Below are 22,668 nucleotides of genomic sequence, written 5' to 3'. Positions count from 1 at the left end.
GCTGTTGACAATAATTGTCTTTAGTTTGCTTTAGTCACTGAGCCTGTTTGCTAAATGGATTTATAATACATTGAGTAGCTACAGCCATTGATGTAATATGCGGTTTGTAATGTGCGCTAATGGAGAAAGATGACACATTGTTATCAAAAATCTCAAAAAGTACTTGACCAATTTACTTCAGATTTTTACGCAGTGCTGTAATAAACTTCGGATAGACTTAGGCTCTATATTTTGCAAACTACTGTGCAGTATTACTGTGCAGATTTTCTTTTAAAACTGGCTGTGAGAAAGAAAATGCTGTACTGTTCTGTAAAAATGTGCAGTTTCATTTTGTTTCTCGCAGTTGGTGTTAATTATGATGGCAGAGTGTTAAACCATTAGACAGATTGTTTCTTCCCTATACATTGTTGCAGAAAAAATTACTACACCAAGAAGAAGTTGTATGACATACATAAAAGTTGGTAGGCATGCTTCTACATCTAAAAGATTCCTACTCAGATTTTGCACTAGTCGTGTAAGAGTAGTGCTAGTAGGGTCACTATGAGAATGCAAATCAGGTTTGCTTTAAATACATGCTGTAACAGTCATTAGCTTAGGTTACCTTTGAGATTGGATGTGATGAGCTGATGTTAGTCAAGAATGCCTTTAAGGTGACAAAGACACCATTATCAACACCTTACAGAGTTTGAATGCTGCCTTGATGCGAGTGATGGCTGTGTGATGGTTAGAAGGAGTCCAGTTGGGGCCTGAAACCATCCTGTCTGTATGTTGTACACACTGGACCTGCACATGGTGCTATTGTCTGGAGTGCAATTTCGTATGAGAGCAGAAGCTCTCTCGTGGTTGTCCCATGCACCCCGATTGCAAAATTGTGTGTAAGTCTGGTGATTCAACCTGTTGTGCTGCCATTCTTGAATGGCATTTTTGGGGATGTTTGCCAACAAGATAATTCTTACCCACATGTCACTGTTGTAACCCAATGTGCTCTACAGATAGTTCACTTGGCCCACTCGATCACGAAATCTGTTTCCCATCAAGCACATATGGGACATCATTGTACGGCAATGCCAGCATCATTGACAAACAAAACACATTAACCGTCCTTGTATTCACTGACCAAATGCAACAGGGAAGGAACTCAATCCCACAAGCTGACACTTGGCCCCCATACAACACAATGCATGCACTTTTTCATGCTATCATTCAACAGTCTGTCAGTTACATGATTTGTTAATGTGCCAGCATTTCACATTTGCAATAGCTTTTGTGCTTGCATTAACCTGTGATCTTGCAATGTTAGTCACTTAAATATGTTACCCAGATGAACATATTTCTTAAATTTCATTTTTCTACATTAATTAAAACTTGGATCAAGAATCATAAAAGAAGGTTGTATACATGGAAGAATCCTGGAGATACTAAAAGGTATCAGATAGATTATATAATGGTAAGACAGAGATTTAGGAACCAGGTTTTAAATTGTAAGACATTTCCAGGGGCAGATGTGGATTCTGACCACAATCTATTGGTTATGAACTGCAGATTGAAACTGAAGAAACTGCAAAAAGGTGGGAATTTAAGGAGATGGGACCTGGATAAACTGAAAGAACCAGAGGTTGTAGAGAGTTTCAGGGAGAGCATAAGGGAACAATTGACAGGAATGGGGGAAAGAAATACAGTAGAAGAAGAATGGGTAGCTCTGAGGGATGAAGTAGTGAAGGCAGCAGAGGATCAAGTAGGTAAAAAGACGAGGGCTAATAGAAATCCTTGGGTAACAGAAGAAATATTGAATTTAATTGATGAAAGGAGAAAATATAAAAATGCAGTAAATGAAGCAGGCAAAAAGGAATACAAACATCTCAAAAATGAGATCGACAGGAAGTGCAAAATGGCTAAGCAGGGATGGCTAGAGGACAAATGTAAGGATGTAGAGGCTTATCTCACTAGGGGTAAGATAGATACTGCCTACAGGAAAATTAAAGAGACCTTTGGAGATAAGAGAACCACTTGTATGAATATCAAGAGCTCAGATGGCAACCCAGTTCTAAGCAAAGAAGGGAAGGCAGAAAGGTGGAAGGAGTATATAGAGGGTCTATACAAGGGCGATGTACTTGAGGACAATATTATGGAAATGGAAGAGGATGTAGATGAAGATGAAATTGGAGATAAGATACTGCATGAAGAGTTTGACAGAGCACTGAAAGACCTGACTCGAAACAAGGCCCCGGGAGTAGACAACATTCCATTAGAACTACTGATGGCCTTGGGAGAGCCAGTCATGACAAAACTCTACCACCTGGTGAGCAAGATGTATGAGACAGGCGTAATACCCACAGACTTCAAGAAGAATATAATAATTCCAATCCCAAAGAAAGCTGGTGTTGACAGATGTGAAAATTACCGAACTATCAGTTTAATAAGTCTCAGCTGCAAAATACTAACGCAAATTGTTTACAGGCGAATGGAAAAACTGGTAGAAGCGGACCTCGGGGAAGATCAGTTTGGATTCCGTATAAATGTTGGAACACGTGAGGCAATACTAACCTTACGACTTATCTTAGAAGTAAGATTAAGAAAAGGCAAACCTACGTTTCTAACATTTGTAGACGGAGAGAAAGCTTTTGACAACGTTAACTGGAATACTCTCTTTCAAATTCTGAAGGTGGCAGGGGTAAAATACAGGGAGCGAAAGGCTATTTACAATTTGTACAGAAACCAGATGGCGGTTATAAGAGTCGAGGGGCATGAAAGGGAATCAGTGGTTGGGAAGGGAGTGAGACAGGGTTGTAGCCTCTCCCCGATGTTATTCAATCTGTATATTGAGCAAGCAGTAAAGGAAACAAAAGAAAAATTCGGAGTAGGTATTAAAATTCATGGAGAAGAAGTAAAAACTTTGAGGTTCGCCGATGACATTGTAATTCTGTCAGAGACAGCAAAGGACTTGGAAGAGCAGTTGATCGGAATGGACAGTGTCTTGAAAGGAGGATATAAGATGAATATCAACAAAAGCAAGACAAGGATAATGGAATGTAGTCAAATTAAATCGGGTGATGCTGAGGGGATTAGATTAGGAAATGAGACACTTAAAGTAGTAAAGGAGTTTTGCTATTTAGGGAGCAAAATAACTGATGATGGTCGAAGTAGAGAGGATATAAAATGTAGACTGGCATTGGCAAGGAAATCGTTTCTGAAGAAGAGAAATTTGTTAACATCGAGTATAGATTTAAGTGTGAGGAAGTCGTTTCTGAAAGTATTTGTATGGAGTGTAGCCATGTATGGAAGTGAAACATGGACGATAACCGGTTTGGACAAGAAGAGAATAGAAGCTTTCGAAATGTGGTGCTACAGAAGAATGCTGAAGATAAGGTGGGTAGATCACGTAACTAATGAGGAGGTACTGAATAGGATTGGGGAGAAGAGAAGTTTGTGGCACAACTTGACTAGAAGAAGGGATCGGTTGGTAGGACATGTTTTGAGGCATCAAGGGATCACAAATTTAGCATTGGAGGGCAGCGTGGAGGGTAAAAATCGTAGAGGGCGACCAAGAGATCAATACACTAAGCAGATTCAGAAGGATGTAGGTTGCAGTAGGTACTGGGAGATGAAGAAGCTTGCACAGGATAGAATAGCATGGAGAGCTGCATCAAATCAGTCTCAGGACTGAAGACCACAACAACAACAACATTAATTATTTTTTGATGTTGAGATTTTTTTTCCATTAGTGTGTATTGTTTCCCCCAAATACCTTATCTCCCTGTACCTTTACATACATATAATTTTAAGCAAACATTGTATACACAACACTGTGCTGTACCCATTTGCGGACTAAAACTACGACAAGTCAAGTCATTGAAGCTACTATCCTCACAGGTTCAGCAGCTGGAAAGATCACTACCATAGCCTGTATACTAATGATCCCAAATGATTTACTCATCCATTTTAAGTGACTTCTATTACCAATTAAAATCTCATTTGCAGTAACAATAAACTAGGGTCAAGGTGAGACATTTAAATATGTTGAACTGATTTATGATCAGAGTGGATTTTGCATGGTCAGTTGTACGTTGCCCTATCATGTACTGGTAATTCAAAAAACCACTTCGTACTCTGACCAGACAGTATTCAAAAAATTAAAGTATTGTATGTTCTGAAGTTTTGTAATTGTATTGTGTTCAACAAATTACAAAAGAACCTTATGAACAATAAAAACCTGAAATGAAAATGAAGGCGTCCTTTTCATTCACATTCTAAATGATCTTTTATAATTTTGAGTTCTGCATGGGCATTGCTTTACAAAAAAAGTATGTTCTAAATTTTATAGGTATTTTAAGGAGTAGGTTTGCGTTAAAGGAAAACATTTTGTGAATACAGTAATGCCAAACCAGACAAGTGGTCTGATTTTATTTGAGAATTGGCTCTGAGCACTATGGGACTTAACATCTATGGTCATCAGTCCCTTATTTGAGAGTTATAAATCCATACAGAGTTATAAATCCCTACAGATGTTACCAGTTTGCAGTTAATAGCCCTAAAATGCCAGTTAACATTACTATAGCAATGAAAACCTACACCAACAACACATCTTAACTCTGATGTTTCTGCTAGAAATGAAAAAAAAGTGAAGCTGCTGTGAATACATATGATTCGGTAAATGCCTTGGAGAATAATAATGCTAATAAAGTATCTCACACAATTAAATATATCCCCTTCGAGTTCATTGTTAGCTACAAAGGTAGTGTACATTGCAAATGGGCGTTAGTGGAAATGAATTTGTACACTGTGTCTTCCCCGAAGAAAATGGACCCATTGGGTTTGCTGATGCAGAAATTCCAAAAGGGCTGACAAAACAATGAAGAGATTATCTTGTTAAAAACATCAGGATGTATTGCAAAAAGTAATACAAAGACATTCTGAATTCTGGAGTGAAACAAGATCCTCAAGTCAGTGGCAATGAGAATCCTGAGAGAGAAACTTACCAGCCAGATATTCCAGAACAAAAGAAACAGAGATGAAAATGCTGTTTGTCAATCATCTTGAATCCTTTTAGACACAAGTATTTTAGAAATAGAAAATCAAATCCTTTGACCACTAAAAAATTGGAGATCTTGGTTATTTGTTTTTGGAGGTCTTGTGAATTCAAAATTTTAGGTGGTTTTGGGCCCATTCATGGTTTCAAAATCAGAATTTGGTCTCAAAGATGCCATAACATTCAGCAAACATACTAATATTTGGAGAGTTGGGGGGAGGGGGTGATCTGTACAAGTTACACTAATTTTTCTCAATTTGGGATCACTTTATTGGGTTTTAAAGTTTTGTACACTGTAATGTGCTGTAGGTCTGAAAGTTAACCTCTTGATTGAGATGGTGGTCAGTTTTGGCTCTGAAAAGACAGGTGCATGAGGGAGTTGAGTGCCTATTACTCTTAACAACCAACCTCGTCCAAAGCCAACTAAAACATTACTGTATTTGTTTCATATTAAGCACAAACAAGCACATTACAAACTTGATATCACATGCCAACGGATACAGTTAGTAAATATGACACATCGAAAATATATGGAAGTAACTCTGGATCATACTCTGACTCCCAAACAGCATTTCGAGAATACAGGAATGAAGGTGGGAGCCAGAAATAATATCCTTCATAAGATCACTGGTAGTATGTGGGGCTCGTGAACACAAATCCTAAGAACGACGGCACGAGCAACATGTTACAGTGCTGCAGAGTATGCATGCACAGTTTGCTATAAATCCACCCATGCAATCATAGTGTACAAGATAATAAACAAAACATGTAGGCTTCTTTCAGGTTGTCTGAAATCTACACCACTTGTAAAACATCTGAAGTATCTGCTAACATGGAGAAAATCATCCGCTCACTACATGGACAAGTTCCAGCAGCCATGATATTGAGGTCCAGTAGTAGCTTCCTCAAGACCATTCCAGTGTTGTAAAGAAGAGCAGGCAAAGCATGAAAACAATTCTGCCTGGTCTCACCCTTCGGAAACCCTCCCACATGAGCATCGAACAGAACTGGATCGTGTAGAGGTCACTCTACAGTCTTCATTCTGGGGTGAGGGAACACAATTCATTATCATCATCTTCCATTAACCTATGTTGGTAAATTGAATTTTATGATACCAGTGAATGAATAAACCCACAAAAAATAGTATAAAAAAATCAGTAATCAAAAAACCAAACCTTGCTGCAAATTCTGGTACATAAAACTTCAATTGAACCGTTTGTCTAGAAACCAAAACTCACTGCAAAAACTGCTTCACTTGGTTTATATAGCTAGAACAAAGTTAACTATTTCAAGAAACCAAAGTTCATTGTCAAAACTGGCATCGAAAATTTCACTTGTCCTACATAGCTAGAACAAACTCCGTGATACCCACAAACCATAAGTAAACACTATTAATTTCCAGACCAAAGAAAACAAAACTCTAGTCCATATGTAATTTTCATTAACAGTAACTCACATATGCAACTAAATCACAGGACACTACACCAAATAAAAATACTTCTTAAAAATATACTATCCAACCAAAACCCACCTTACAAAAAAGTCTGATTTAGCAGAAAAAGGTAAAACTAATGAATGTATCTGAAGCCAGTTAAAAGAGATTGGCATTTGCCAGAATCATAAATACCATACTGAAATGTAGATAATAAGTACATCTACTAATATAAATCATTTAAATTTCCGTAGAGTGCACTGAAAATTATGTTTTAAGAGAAACACACAAAAATTGGATAGTAGGTGTTAGTGGGTAGCATTGACTAATTAGAAAAGATGAGAATGTAGCTGTTGATATGCCATCACACAAGCAACTGAAAATATGCAGCAGCATAGGGAAATATTGTGCAGAATGCTGTAACATAAAACGGACTGTTGTGTAAATGTAAACTGTAATGTTAGCTGCTTGTCTAACAACCATCATAGAAATAGGAATATTCTAAAAACACTCCAGCAAATGTTCAATGCAGTTCATGTCAGGCAATCCGGATGGCCAAATCATTCACTCAGATTGTTCAAAATATTCTTCAAACTAGTCATGAACAATTGTGGCCCATTGACATTGTGCATTGTCATCCACAAAAAATTCTCTCATTGTTTGGGAAAATGAAGTCCGTGATTGGCTACAAATGATGTCCAAGTAGCTGTGTATAACCATTTCTAGTCAGTGATTGGTTCAGGTCCATGTGAACACAACCCACACCATTATGGAGCAACCACAACCCTCCACAGTGCTTTGTTAACATGTCTTTGTAGGTCTTGCCACACTCGAGCCCTGCCATCAGCTCTTACCAACTGAAATCTGGATTCGTGTGACCAGACTACAGTTTTTCAGTCATCTAGGGTCCAACCGATATGGTCACAAACCCAGGAGAGGTATTGCAGGTGATGTCGTGCTATTAGCAAAGGCACTTGCATTGGGTGTCTGCTGCCATAATCCATTAATGCCAAATTTCACTGTACTCATCTAATGGTTACATTTTTCATACATCCTGAATTGATTTATAAGCTAATGTCACGCAGTGTTGCTTGTTTGCTAGCACTGACGACTCTACGCAAATGGCACTGCACTCTTGCTCACTAAGTGAAGGCCATCAGCCACTGGGCTGTCTGTGGTTAGAGGTAATGTCTGAAATTCAGTTTTCTCGGTATACCATTGATCTAAGAATATTGAATTTCCGAAATGGAATGTCCCGTGTATCTAGCTCCAAGTACAAGTCTGCATTCACAGTCCGTTAATTCCCATCCTGTGGCCCTTATTGTGTCGGAAACCTTTTCACATGAATCACCTGAGTACAAATGACAACTCCACAGATGCACTGCCCTTTTATACCTTGCATGTGCAATACTACTACCATCTGTATATGTGCATATCACTATCTCAAGACTTCTGTCACCTCACTGTAGATCTGTCTGTTATAATAGTGAGCTTTCTTGCATTTATGTTCATTGGCTTCATAAAATCACAACCATTGTATATCAGTCCAAATTGCAACTTAATCTAGACCTCAGTCTGTGTTACAAATCCGTCTGTACTGTAGCCAGTTATTTTCGATTCACATTTTTTGCATTTGCTAACTTGCAACCAATCTATAACATTCCAGTTTAATCTAGACCTCTGACTATGCTATGAATTACGGTGTCACCACATTCACATTTCTTCTGTGCTATTTTGCACATTTACTGAAAGATGTGCTACATTCTTCAGTTTGTGGCACTAGTTTCTAAATATTTTGCAAGAGATGTTATTGCAGTCTCCAGTTAGCATTGCCATCTCGCCTCTGGTCCAGACTAATACTTCAGTTTAGTCATAAAGCCACCATTCATTAACAAACAAAACTCTAAGAAACTAAAAAAATCCACCCACACTCCCTAAACCACCACCTGTCCTCCAAAAACGACTCACCCAGCAACTTAAAAAAATGCAAATAACAGTAAAATTAACACAAATAAAATCATCATATAGTCTTTCAAAATAAACAAGAATAAACAAAATCTGGCAGCAACATTTGTCAATTTTGTGCACCTGCCATATTTATAGCAATGCATATATTCAGCCAGCACATCATAGAGCTGCAAAATTTAATGATGCTGGTCATATCATTTCCACAGCAACTACTAACAATTCCAAACCATAAAACAAAGTACTCTCCACTTTCTAACTTCAGCTGCATCTACTGACTATAAAAAGATAAAACATGACAAATTATTATAAAAACATTAAAAGTCCACACTAGAGTGCACCTCCACATATTACCAAACACCTTCTTCAAAGTTACCACCCAGCCATGATGTCACATAACACTATATCGTAATATCACAAGTTAAATCTAAACCCCGATACCTTATGTTTCAGTTGACTCCAAACTGTTGTACCAATTGTCTTTTTATCTTGACACATTGTTCAGTTGTTCATTAAATATCCCTATTTACTTTTCACATAAAATTCAGTGTAATGCATTTCCAACATGCGATGTGCGCCATTTGTGGTATGGTCAGTTCTAAGTTCTTTCTTTTGTAATAAATTATGAGGGAGTCTGCCTGAGTGCATCACTGAACCCAAGATACCTCTGAGTAGATTTTTCTGTGGTAACAAAGTGTAGAAATTTTACTACTGACATGTAGTGAGAGCAAATCTGACTTTCTGTGATGAGGACCAGCTATCATCACCAATTACTTAATTCTGTGGAAGGAGAAAATATCAAATGTCACGGGACTATGTGTTCCAACACACTATTCCCTGCAATCTTCCATAGTCCGATGGTTAATGCTGCTGGCTGCTGATGCAAATGTTCTAGGTTTGATTCCCAGTGCCCACCTCTAATTTTTCTGTAGTGGAAAATCCTGGAATGGAGCCTAACCAGCTTCATCAGATCGGATGGGAAGCTGCTTGGATAAACAAACAGTGAAAATAACACGCAGGCCCCAAGGCTTGCACCAAGTTAGTAACCACATGCATTTACTACTGGCTGTCAGAGCCTGATTCTGATTGTAGTTTTGCACTCATAGTGGTGTTGGATGAATTAATGTTGGTGAATGCCCAGTCATTAGATTTCATTTTGTCACTGACATAACTCTCCAAAGCTCTTCTTGCCACAAGGTGTTTGAAGTAACTTTGACTGATAAGTGATCTGTTTTCACATCGCCCTGTACCTCCCCATAAAATTGTTTTGAGGTCCAACAACTACAGAAATACTCTGGTATGCAAAATTAAAGCAACAAACTACTATTTCCCTGTCCTGTGTCTAATTCACAATATAATCTTACAAACTCTCAACAGATGTCATTACGATAGTGTTCTGCATGGAAGATGGCATTCCTTTCAACAGACAACTGCGCCAGCAATGACGTCAGGGCACCTATCAAGCAGGGTAGTGTTTGCGGGGTAGTCCGACTCCCACAACCGCTGTGTACACTGTCACAGACGATGCAGTGTGACACAGAGAAGACGTCTACAGACTCTCTGCTGTAGAGGGCCATAGAAAGAATAGAAGCAGGAGATTCACAAACTGATGTGGCCCAGCGGCTTAATGTGAATTGTTCTGTTCTTTCTCAGAAGAGGTAACAGTTTAAAGAGACTGGAACTATATCCCAGAGACCACGACAGGGCCAACCACGTGTGACATCAGAAAGAGTGGACCATTATTTGGCTGGAACTGCACGACGGCACCACGTTAGTACTGCACTGCAACTGGCATCTGACCTCACAGCATCTCCTGAACGTGTTGCATTGAGGCAAATGGTGTACAGAAGGCTTCAGAAGAGTAGCTTTTATTGTTGGAGACCTGCAGTCTGTTTACCTCTGGCGTGTCTTCACAGAAGAAAACGTCTAGAGAGGAACAGTCAGCATGCTACCTGGATGGTTGATTGTTCTTTTCACAAATGAGTCCCTATTTGGTCTGGAGAGTGATTCTTGATGGATTCGCATCTGGAATGCATGTGGAACACGATTTCGGGACCCAAACATTGTGGAAAGAGACCAATGCCAAGGAGGATCCGTAATGGTGTGGGCAGGGGTTATGTTGACCATTCGAACACCTCTTCCTGCAATTGTATGGGTGAATCAGCAAGATTTAACTGCTGTCAGGTATCGTGAGGAGATCTTGGGATCTCATGCACTCTTGTTGCAAGGTACTGTGGGGCCAGACTTCATATTGAAGGACGATAATGCTCGACGTCATAGAGCATGCGTGGTTGATGTTTTTTTGGAAACAGAAGATACTGCATGCATAGCGTTGCCTGGTTGCTCTCCAATTTGAATCCCACAGAGCATGTTTGAGATGAATTAGGGAGATGGGTTGCATCATGTCAGCATCAACCAACCACTCTCCAAGACCTGCGAGCAGCTCTGCAGGAAGAATGGTCACTATTTCCTCAACATGAGATTGATGACATCCTTTACAGCGTGTCACATTGTTGTCAGGCCTGTATTGGTGCCATAGGTGGTCACATCCCATACTAAGCACGTTAACCAGTTGTCAGAATGTGTGTGCAAATCTGTTAAGATGAAAAAAAATGAAGAAATTTTTGTCTCCTATTATGCATGTTGCAGCTGATTACACTCTGTATTCTTTACACTGTTTCTACTTTACAATCACCTGTTTGTACTGTTTTGTGGCAAAATAAACACAACCTTGCAAAATTTCCGTTTGTTGCTTTAATTTTGGACACCAGTGTAGTCAAAAATTTATGACAATTTGCTTTTAGTGGATGACAATGTTCTGAATCTGGTTGACAGAATGGAAGTTTGTTTTAATATACTTGGCCCTCATCATCATCATCATCATCATCATCATCATCATCAGTTCTACTTACAATGAGAAACAGGAACTGCAAATGTTTATCTCTCTATGTTCTCTCTCTCTTTCTCTTTCTTTATTTCTCTTTCTCGTTCTCTTTGTTTTCTAAAGTGTGACAAAGTGAGTATGCAGCCATAATGAAATTTCACTGGCGTAAGCACCATAACAAAGAGATGAGTTTGTAGCCTGGTGAACAATTATTTCAGTCCCTGCTACAATAAACCTGGTGTATAACTTTACACTTTTCATAAGTAAGTGACTATGTCAATGAGTACAGAATTATGCTCTAACGAACAACCTGAATTGTTGTCTCTCGCAATCTTTGTTGAATCTTTTCCCTACAAAAATAGCCTTTTAGCTATTACTGCTTGTGATCTAACATTAAAATTACACATATGAGCTATGAAGTTACATGCTTTGTAGTAAGTGTGGAAAGTGAAGTGGCAAAAGCTGATCAACATTTGTAGTGTGTGTGGTTAGCTTTGTTGTTGTCTGAACACATACAGCTCATCTGTAAAATGTGTTATGAATGTTGCATAGAAATTCTGATGATTGAGTAAGGCAAAAAGCCTGGGGATAACACATGTACATGCAGGTTTGATTTTATTGAAACATGAATAATGTCTCCACATTTGTTGTTTTCATCTTTCAGGTAAAGATGCAGCACTAGAAGCAGTCCGACTTCAACTCGATTCACAGAATGAATCCCAGCCAACAGAAGATATGTGCAAAACATGTTCTGAGTATGGAGAAACTGAAAATCATATCCAAGTGGAGGAATACCGTAAGAAGGTACAGTGCACAGTTTTAAATCCAAGATGTAAGAAAATGTGTAGAAAAGAGTAGATCACTGCTTACCAAATGGAAGGGGCAGTGAATAGTGGACCTTGTGCCACTATTGTCACCTGAGACTGCCATCTGACTGGGGCAAGTAGCACTCTTGAGTAGGGCAGCTGATAGGTAAACGAGGTGGAGGGGGACCTTAAAGTGGAGAGGGGAAGGAATGTGAAAGGTGAACCAGCAAGTAGCTTTGTGTAAGGGCAATTTGGGGGATAGAGACCGCAGACAGTAGATGTTGTTGGTCATTACTGAAAGAATTTCTACTCTGTCAAGCCACAGTTGGATTTTGTGTGTGGCGGAGATTAAAAAATTTCACATATCATGTAGAGTGCAGGTGTCAAGGATTTGATGGGTGCAACTAGGGAGACAGATTCCATAGAGAGGTTTTTGGAAGGGCTTTTGCAGTACAAGAAGGAACTGCAGTTCAAGTCATGATCAGTTTTGCAATGCTGAATGGCAGTTTTTTCTACACTAACAAGCTATGGGAAAAGACCAGCTAGGTAACTATGTTTCTAAGCATTATGAGTAATACATTGTGACTGACTTCAGCAGCTGCTTCACAAGCAGTAACATTTGGATTCTCTCCACCTTTGTGTATGCCTTTGGAACTTAATCTTCCACTGTCCCAGTCCCCCACTTCCCTTTCCCCATTTTCCTTCATTACATTTCTACTCCTTTGCCGACATATCAGGCTTTCATTCCCTTTCACCTTTCTGTATCCTTTTTTTTATTGTGTCATCCCAGCCCCACCTCTACATGATTGAGGAAACCTCTCCAGTCAGATGACAGCACTGAGAGACGAGACCACTGCCACGATTGCCACAGCCACCGACGACACTACCACACATGTTTCTAATGCCAAATCATAGCAATTATCCAATCTTTAAATTTGGCAATTGTTTAGTATTGTAAGTTAACAGAAAAAGAATGGTGCAGTGCACAGTTACGAGGAGAAAGAATTTGGTCTCTAGTGATATATTTTAAGAAACATTAAGAGTTGTATCCTTCTTGGCTGTTTCAAATGTGTGAACAGTGTAGTAGTTATGCAGAAACAAAGAGATTTGTACAAGACTAACACTGAGAACAATATCACACCAATCTTTGGACTAAAAACTGCAAGCAAAACATTCTTTCTCATCTGTCCCACAAACTAGATTCTTGACTTTCTCAGGAATGTATCTGATGATGTTCATAAAATTTCTCACTTTACATAAGGATGAAGCTAGTCTCATTCAAAAAATAGAAAGACTAAAATTTCCCAGTAGTTAAGCTCATTGAGCTTATCGTCTTTATAGAAAGTGGTGATTGAGTATTTGAGAGAGAACATAAAATGTAAATTTGTCAGTTACAAAAAATGCATCATCAGAGGTACAATAATCCTCCATAGCCAGTCTTTCACTGATTCAGTGATTTCAAACACTCAAATTCTCTGTGCCATGAAATCCAGTCTGGATAATCAGCAACATTTGTAATGCACAAAAATATTTTTTATCTTTACAAGAAGAGTTGTGAGGTTGCTGATTGCTCCTTCTGTCACATTCATTTTGTATTTTAGTGTTATGTCAATTATGTCTTCATCTACAGTGATCTCAGTGGTTATGTGTTAACTGGAACGAGCTGAAATAATTGTCATAATTTGCCTAACCCAGGAAAAGGAGTATCAGTATTTGGTGTCAAGTCAATAAATTCTTCACAGGCTTAATTTGGGAGTATCAAATTTGCACTCAGCATTGTTTTCTGAGGGTAAAACATTGCTGTAGACATTTATACATTCACCTTACAATAAGATCTGGCCCGACAGCCATTCTACCATTCAGTTTGGAGTGTTACCAGTGCCTGTGAACTTGAGAGATGGGAACTTATTTTGTAGCATTTACTTTCCTCCTGTCAGCAACTATGATTTATCTCTTGCCAATCTGTAACTAAAGTGTGCCATGGGTTTGTTTATGAAGTAATTTCACAATTGAAATATACTGTAGGATATATTTTCTTATGTTAAAGACTTTATTATTTTTAAAACAAAATGCTTATTCACAGTTTATGTGTAATTGTGTCATACTAACGAGTGGTTTCCTGGTTTAGATAATGGCATTATTTAAATATACACCATTTGTTGATTTTCTTAATAGTGCGTTTATGCAGTTACATATGCTTTTGTTGTATATTTTTCAGATGCTTGAGTTCAAGGCTGCATTGGAACAGAGGGATAATATTGTGCAGAAATTGTCAGATTCACTAAAAGATGCACTAAGAAGCCGTGATGAGTTACAGTTAAAAGGAGAACATCTAGCTCTTGAAGTAGCATCATTAAATCACCAGCTTCAGTCTACAAAGGAACTTATACAGAATCAGCAATGGAACACAGGAATCAAACCTGATGATTGTATTCTACTAAAAAATGAGGTGATATTTGTAATGCAGTTGTCCAGATTTGTTTAACAAATTTTCTATGTGTTAGATTTTCTATATGTTACGAAGATGAACATAATATGTGGCTACGGTAAAACTTAGATTGGAAAACTGATAGTGTTTCATCTTTCAGAACATTAGTGTTGTGGAACAGGAATAACTTGTTGCAGTTTTCTGAGATCTTACACTTATTCACACAATATTTCCTGTTAAGTCAGGTTCAAGGAAAGCCATTAGAAGTGAAACACTCCTGATTTTGAAGCACAAGTAATTTGGTTTTATGGACAAACAGTACACCCTCCATGACTGCATAGTGTCTGATCTGCACAGATAGGTATATTCTCATCCCATGTGACTGCATTCTTTCATAAAATGGAAAGATTTTGTGTTGTGATTATGATGCCAACAGTGGTAAATTATGTAATAAGCACTTTTGTTTTAATATTTTGTGTGTGTGGAAAAGTGGAAGGGGGGGAGGGGGGTGGGGGGTGGATTGCGAAATGTAGAAAAAAAAAAAAAAAGTGCTAGGCTGGAGATGAGTAGATTGTGTTGGGGGCAGAGCTGGGGTGAGGTGAAAGAGGATGAGCAGAGAGAGAGAGAGAGAGAGAGAGAGAGAGAGAGAGAGCTAGCTTTTGTTGCATATAGCTCTAACCCTATTAGCAACACATTTTGCAGACAGTATGCACATATACCGCTAAATGTACCTACAAAATTATATCAGTGTTTGACTTGTAGATCACAGGGTATGATGCCACATACACTGAAGTGCATGAAAAACTGCCACATCGTGTGTAACAGTTATATATATTACTTCTTTGCTACTAACTCTATTCATGACATCTCTCTCTAACAGTATGCACATATGCCGTTTAATGTACTTACATAAGTATATCATTTTATGACACACAGTGAAAGAGAAAATGCTGGATGGAATGTAACAATATTGTGAAAAGGATGTTGCTACTCACCATATAACAGAGATGCTGAGTCACAGATAGGCACAACAAAAAGACTATCACAAAATAAGCTTTCGGCCATCAAGGCCTTTGTCAGCAACACGCACGCACGCACACACGCATGCATGCAACTCACGCACACATGACCACAGTTTCTCATAGCTGAGGCCAGACTCTTGCTTCAGCTGCCAGAGACTGTGGTCGTGTGTGTGGGGGTTGCATTTGTGTGTGTGTGTGTGTGTGTGTGTGTGTGTGTGTGTGTGTGTGTGTGTGTGTGTGTGTCCATCTGTCATCTATTTTTGACAAAAGCCTTGTTGACCAAAAGTTTATTTTGTGAGAGTCTTTTTGTTGTGCCTATCTGTGACTCAGCATCTCTTATTATATGGTGAGTAGCAGTTATCCTTTCCTTAATGTTGTTACACAGTTGAAGAGATATGATGTCATAAGCACTGAGATAAGTGTAAAAATGCTACACCGTGCTTCAAGTTTTAATACATACACTCCTGGAAATTGAAATAAGAACACCGTGAATTCATTGTCCCAGGAAGGGGAAACTTTATTGACACATTCCTGGGGTCAGATACATCACATGATCACACTGACAGAACCACAGGCACATAGACACAGGCAACAGAGCATGCACAATGTCGGCACTAGTACAGTGTATATCCACCTTTCGCAGCAATGCAGGCTGCTATTCTCCCATGGAGACGATCGTAGAGATGCTGGATGTAGTCCTGTGGAACGGCTTGCCATGCCATTTCCATCTGGCGCCTCAGTTGGACCAGCGTTCGTGCTGGACGTGCAGACCGCGTGAGACGACGCTTCATCCAGTCCCAAACAAGCTCAATGGGGGACAGATCCGGAGATCGTGCTGGCCAGGGTAGTTGACTTACACCTTCTAGAGCACGTTGGGTGGCACGGGATACATGCGGACGTGCATTGTCCTGTTGGAACAGCAAGTTCCCTTGCCGGTCTAGGAATGGTAGAACGATGGGTTCGATCACGGTTTGGATGTACCGTGTACTATTCAGTGTCCCCTCGACGATCACCAGTGGTGTACGGCCAGTGTAGGAGATCGCTCCCCACAGCATGATGCCGGGTGTTGGCCCTGTGTGCCTCGGTCGTATGCAGTCCTGATTGTGGCACTCACCTGCACGGCGCCAAACACGCATACGACCATCATTGGCACCAAGGCAGAAGCGACTCTCATCGCTGAAGACGACACGTCTCCATTCGTCCCTCCATTCACGCCTGTCGCGACACCACTGGAGGCGGGCTGCACGATGTTGGGGCGTGAGCAGAAGACGGCCTAACGGTGTGCGGGACCGTAGCCCAGCTTCATGGAGACGGTTGCGAATGGTCCTCGCCGATACCCCAGGAGCAACAGTGTGCCTAATTTGCTGGGAAGTGGCGGTGCGGTCCCCTACGGCACTGCGTAGGATCCTACGGTCTTGGCGTGCATCCGTGCGTCGCTGCGGTCCGGTCCCAGGTCGACGGGCACGTGCACCTTCCGCCGACCACTGGCGACAACATCAATGTACTGTGGAGACCTCACGCCCCACGTGTTGAGCAATTCAGCGGTACGTCCACCCGGCCTCCCGCATGCCCACTATACGCCCTCGCTCAAAGTCCGTCAACTGCACATACGGTTCACGTCCACGCTGTCGTGGCATGCTACCAGTGTTAAAGACTGCGATGGAGCTCCGTATGCCACGGCAAACTGGCTGACACTGACGGCGGCGGTGCACAAATGCTGCGCAGCTAGCGCCATTCGACGGCCAACACCGCGGTTCCTGGTGTGTCCGCTGTGCCGTGCGTGTGATCATTGCTTGTACAGCCCTCTCGCAGTGTCCGGAGCAAGTATGGTGGGTCTGACACACCGGTGTCAATGTGTTCTTTTTTCCATTTCCAGGAGTGTATATTCTTTACTACTAAGGCACTCCTACAGTCAAGTCAACTTAAGGAAGTCCCTGACAAATGGCAGTGCTTTTGACAGCTCTCAACTGTGAAGTGCAAATGGCTGCAGGTGAAACTGGTATTCATCTATAGGGCTGTAGAGACATTTACAGAATCGTGTTGCAAACATGTGAAGCAGCTACGCTTAGCATACAGAAACTTCATCTGGATACTGTACTTATACATTTATATATTATGTATATTTTTTTTGTTTGTTGTAGTTTCTAATACAAAATTGACAAAATCAATGCCCAGTCAGTGCCATTTTATCGTCTAGTATGGTGCACATAAAATAATCATGATTTAATCTTAAGTTGTGAGGGTTCTGATGTTGGAGCAGTATGTAGTAGTGGTTGTAAAGCTAGTGGCTACTACTGTAATAAACTGATGTAGTGTAAGTCATGTTTTACAACATTGCAGGGGCAATGGACTGATCAGACCCAGTAATGTTAACTATAATGTCCGTGCTATTTGAAACTGCAAAGGGGTAAAAGTAAGGGGAAACTGTAGCCATTAGATTTCCGTAGGCTCTGCTGCTCTGTTTACCCTCCTCAGTCTTGAGCTTAAATTTTGCGAATAAAAAGTATTTGTTGGTGGTTAATGCATTGTCCTGGGACAGAATAAGGCTAAAATACAAAATTTTAAAAATTGTAGTGATTCACCAAAATATTAGGAGATGTAGGACTTTGGACGTGAGGACATGTTACATCAGGGCTCCATTGTGTTTTTATCCTAGTCATAACATGTTTTCAGGAATTGCTTCAACAGATTCTTATTATAAACTGGCAACTGAAGTACATAACTATACTGATGTAAGTACCTCAAAATGTTGTTATTATATAGTAATATATGAAAAAAACATTATTATTAGAAGGAATGTCGCTATTCACGATATAGCGGAGATGCTGAGTCACAGACAAACGCAACTCACATACATGACTGCAGTCTCAGGCAACTGAAACCACACTGCGAGCAGTAGCACCAGTGCATGATGGGAGTGGCGACTGGGTGGGGGTAAGGAGGAGGCTGGGGTGGGGAGGTAGAGGGATAGTATGGTGAGGGTGGTGGAAGGTGAAGTGTTGCAGTTTAGATGGTGGGCAGGGGAGAGGTGGGAGGGAGGGGGGGGGGGTGAGGTAGCAGAAAAGGAGAGAAATAAAAAGAAAGGAAAAAAAGAAAAAATCTGTCAATTCGCTGACACCTTTTTTTAATTTAATTTAATTTTTTTTTTATCTCCTTTTTCGCTACTTCCCCTTCCCCCTCCCCACCTCTCCCCAGCCCTCCATCTAACCTGCAACACTTCACTGTCCTCCACCACCACCATACCATCCATGGCCGTCTCCACCCCAGCCTCCTCCTTACCCCCACCCATTCACCACACCCATCATGCACTGGTGATACTGCTCGCAATGCGGTCTCAGTCGTGTGTGTGAGTTGGGCGTGCGCGTGTGTGTGTGTGTGTGTGTGTGTGTGTGTGTGTGTGTATTGTTGACAAAGGCCTTAATGGCCAAAAGCTATAGTTATGAGAATCTTTTTGTTTTGCCTATGTGCGACTCAGCATCTCCACTATATGGTGAGTAGCAACTTTCCTTTTGATAATATTGTTACATTCCATCCTGGATTTTCCATTATATGAAAAAACAATCAGAAAAGTTTTCTTCATTCTGCTATTTCTATGGAACTGCTAAAAAACTGTTCATTTTTTGTGTGAAATGAGTCAATTTAACATTTAGAGCACAGCAAAAAAGTGAAACCGAGGCAGTCAGCATCTGACATAATTTTTGTGGGTGTTATTCATCATCTCAAGTAGAGATGCTTGGCATAGAACATCCTTGTTATTGGTGATGGCATGGGCTTTTGTGTTCTGGCGTGTTTTGTTGCTGGAACTGCATAATCTTTGTCATAATTTCTCCTTTTCTTCCACGTGCACTCTCTCTTGCGAATGTGGAAGTATAGGTCATTGCTGAATGTAGACCCAGTGCTATAATGAAGAAAAAAAAACAGTATATCGCAGTTTTGTTGTGAGGATATAAACAATCACTTATTCGACAGCATATATTAGCATATTGCAGTGTCTTCAAAACACATTCAAGTTTAAAGTGACTGAAAAAACAGTAATTACCTTTATTTCTCAAAGCCATGCTGATCTGCGATAAACAGCTTTCTTCAATCAGATGCTGAAACCTACTGGGAGCTTGCACAAAAGAAAACAAGTGATGCACAGAAAGCACATAATGTAACATGCACACTACAGTCGGGCACAGCAAGTTTAGTTAAATGCTGGAGCTAGAAAAAAATAGAATAGAATAAAAGTTGGATGTAGCATGTATACTACATAAGGACTGACAAGTTTAATTATAAGGGTAAAACTTGGAAAAAATATTCGAGAGGCAAAACAGTCACTGATGTGGATCTCTGAGTGAGCACTACTCAGGAGGATGTTGGTATTGACAAAAATAAATGTAGTGTTCTGTGTGCTGGAGTGTGAAATGTCAGATTCCTGTGTCAGATAGGTAGGTTACAGAACTTGAAAAGAGGGATCCACATTCCAAGTAAGATTCCCTTAAGCAATTCAGCATTTTTGTTGTTGGCTCTTTTGGACTGAATATACACTGCACAACAAAATTAAAGGTTCACTTTTTTGAAACCTTGTCATTTTCTCCCACTGCTACACAGAACTTCACAATTTAGCTCAAAGGTGATTGTGATGGTGTAAAAGTGTGGCACCCTGCAACGTCACCCTCAGGCTTGGTGAAGCTTCAGAAAGCAAGATGTTGACACATAAAAAAAGGGGCCAGAACTCAGAAGTTCATTCAAGGTGTAAGGTGAGTTAATGATGTCACGTTGTCACCAGATTTTCATCATAGTTTTGCCCCACACCATGGGTAGGTAATCTAACCTCCCCTTACCTACATCTCATGCTTCTGCGACAAAGGTCAGAACTGCGATGACCAGCATTGATATCATGCAATTTTCTTATATAGGGCCAAAGAAAACAATTTGGTGACACCGCTGCTCGTAATCAACGTGCAAAGGCCTCAAGAGGTGTCATAAAGAGCATGAATCAAACCACCCCTTCCCATGGGGCATTCATTTGTGCACTTTTTACATTCGAAAATGACAGTTTGGAGTGTGATGTGCAATATGGTGAGGTTGGTAACCTTTGACACTGCTGACACCCCCAGAATGATTCTGCCTTTCTTTAAGGACGTAAGGGGATGCAGTCCAATTGAACATGATGTCATCTCCCTTTGGAATGTAACGTGACAACAATTTTTGCTTTGGTATACAGGGTGGTACCACCAGGAACTGTTCAAAACCATTTGATGAAATCTGAACGTAAAACAAAACAGGAAAGGTCCTTTTTCACATCCTCCTGTGATGAATGCATGGGTGGGGTGCAGCATTGACACATGTGTGAATAAAAATACAAAAGGAACCTGTAAGACACTGCAGTTTGGTAGCACCTTGGTGCAACCTGCAAACCTGTCGGTGCACTTTGCAAATGTCTCTTCATTGAGACACCAATCTCTACTCGTCAGAGGGATAGGCAACTCTTTTGACACCCTTAGACTTTGCGTACAGTCAGCACACACTACTGTCGAGAGGATTGCTTTGTGCCACTTAGGCTGTTATTGAATTGCCGAAATGGATGCTGGGAGGGGCTGGGGTGTCTCAGAGGGATATTTCCCTATTTTATTCATGCACATGTCATTGTCACACAACCTGGTGCAAACGTCACATAACGACACTAAAAAGCATAAACACAATTTTCTGCTTCCAATCATGTTTGGACTTCGTTGAATGGTTTTGAACAGTCCGTAGTGGATCCCTTGTGGTCACAGTACACTCCAAAGGGGTGAGATCATGCTCAATAGGTTTGCTGCCCCTTGGTTCCTTAGAGGAGGGTTGAATCATTCAGGGGGTGCCAGCAGTGTCAAAGGTTGTAACAAACATTGTCCTGTTACACATCGTAACTTCGTCCCCACCACTCCCACAGTGGTGTTCTGCCATCCAACCAATGTATGCAATATCCTTGTCCATCCCTATTGCACTCCACTATACCCCCCCCCCCTCCCAACCCATGTCCCTACAATTGACCTAGATCCTCCTGTCACAGAAATCTCCTATCCCATCAAAGACAAGGCAACTTGTGGAAGCAACCATATGATCTTCCAACTTGTCTTCAACCTCTGTGCCACTTCTAAGTGGGCATATCAACTAACAAGCTGAAACTTCTTGGCAGATTAAAACTGTGTGCTGGACTGAGACTCAAACTCGGGACCTTTGCGTTTTGCAGGCAAGTGCTCTACCATCTGAGCTACCCAAGCACTTGCCCACAAAAGGCAAAGGTCCTGAGTTCAAGTCTCGGTCCGGCACACAGTTTTAATCTGCCAGGAAGTTTCATATCAGTGCACACTCTGCTGCAGAGTGAAAATCTCATTCTGTCAACTAACAAGCCATCTGTGCACATAAATTTTCAGTGCCAAGCTGTATCCAAGAGACAGTGGGACCACCTGGTTCCTGACTGTGCCATCCAATATTATGTGCTTGACTGCAACAACTGTGCCATCTGAATTTTTCCCACTAACACCAGATTTTCTAAGTTACACAGGTGATAACTCTCCCTGCAATATATCTTTTGTTCTTGCAATCCCCCTGGTCACAACCTTCACTAGTCCCTGTCCTCTGTCTCCTTCCCTGTGCCCACTCCAGTCCTATACGTGCTCACTATCTTCCCGGATCAACTGCGTAGTCTATTACCCTTCTCTGTTTCTCATCTCTCCCCTTTATCCCTAGCACAACCTCCCAATGCTGCACCTACTAGCCCGTTATCCTGCATACACCACATCCCTGCACCCCCCCCCCCCCCGCCCCCCCACCCCCCAAACACTAGCACGAGTAAACAGAAGCATCTTTCTTCACTCCTACCATGCTATTCCTTATACCTTGTGCTTCCTCTGTACTCCCACTACCAACTCCAGCAAAGACCACTGCTCACGTCAGATGCAGTCACAGTCAGGTGTTAGCAACCAGAGATACCAGTGGCAATGTGTGTGTGAGTTGTAGTTGTGTGAATATGTGAGAGTTTTGTTGTCTCGTGTCTGATGAACGACTTAGTACCGATAGCCGAATAATATCTACATCTTTTTCATTGTGCCTGTCTGCCATTCGATGTCTCCTCTGT

General features: G+C 40.8%; 1 protein-coding gene across 1 annotated transcript in view; it reads left to right on the top strand.

Moving 5' to 3' along the window:
• LOC126236970 (golgin subfamily B member 1-like) overlaps positions 1-22,668 on the top strand; it is a 535,118-nt gene that overhangs the window by 76,656 nt on the left and 435,794 nt on the right. Inside the window, exons 4-5 of the mRNA XM_049946677.1 lie at positions 11,972-12,111; positions 14,332-14,562. Coding sequence (XP_049802634.1) covers positions 11,972-12,111; positions 14,332-14,562 — 371 coding nt within the window. The remainder of the gene's footprint in view (positions 1-11,971; positions 12,112-14,331; positions 14,563-22,668) is intronic.

Source organism: Schistocerca nitens, chromosome 2, assembly GCF_023898315.1.
Source record: "Schistocerca nitens isolate TAMUIC-IGC-003100 chromosome 2, iqSchNite1.1, whole genome shotgun sequence".
Lineage (NCBI taxonomy): Eukaryota > Metazoa > Arthropoda > Insecta > Orthoptera > Acrididae > Schistocerca > Schistocerca nitens.
This window is presented reverse-complemented; position numbering and strand designations above follow the sequence as displayed.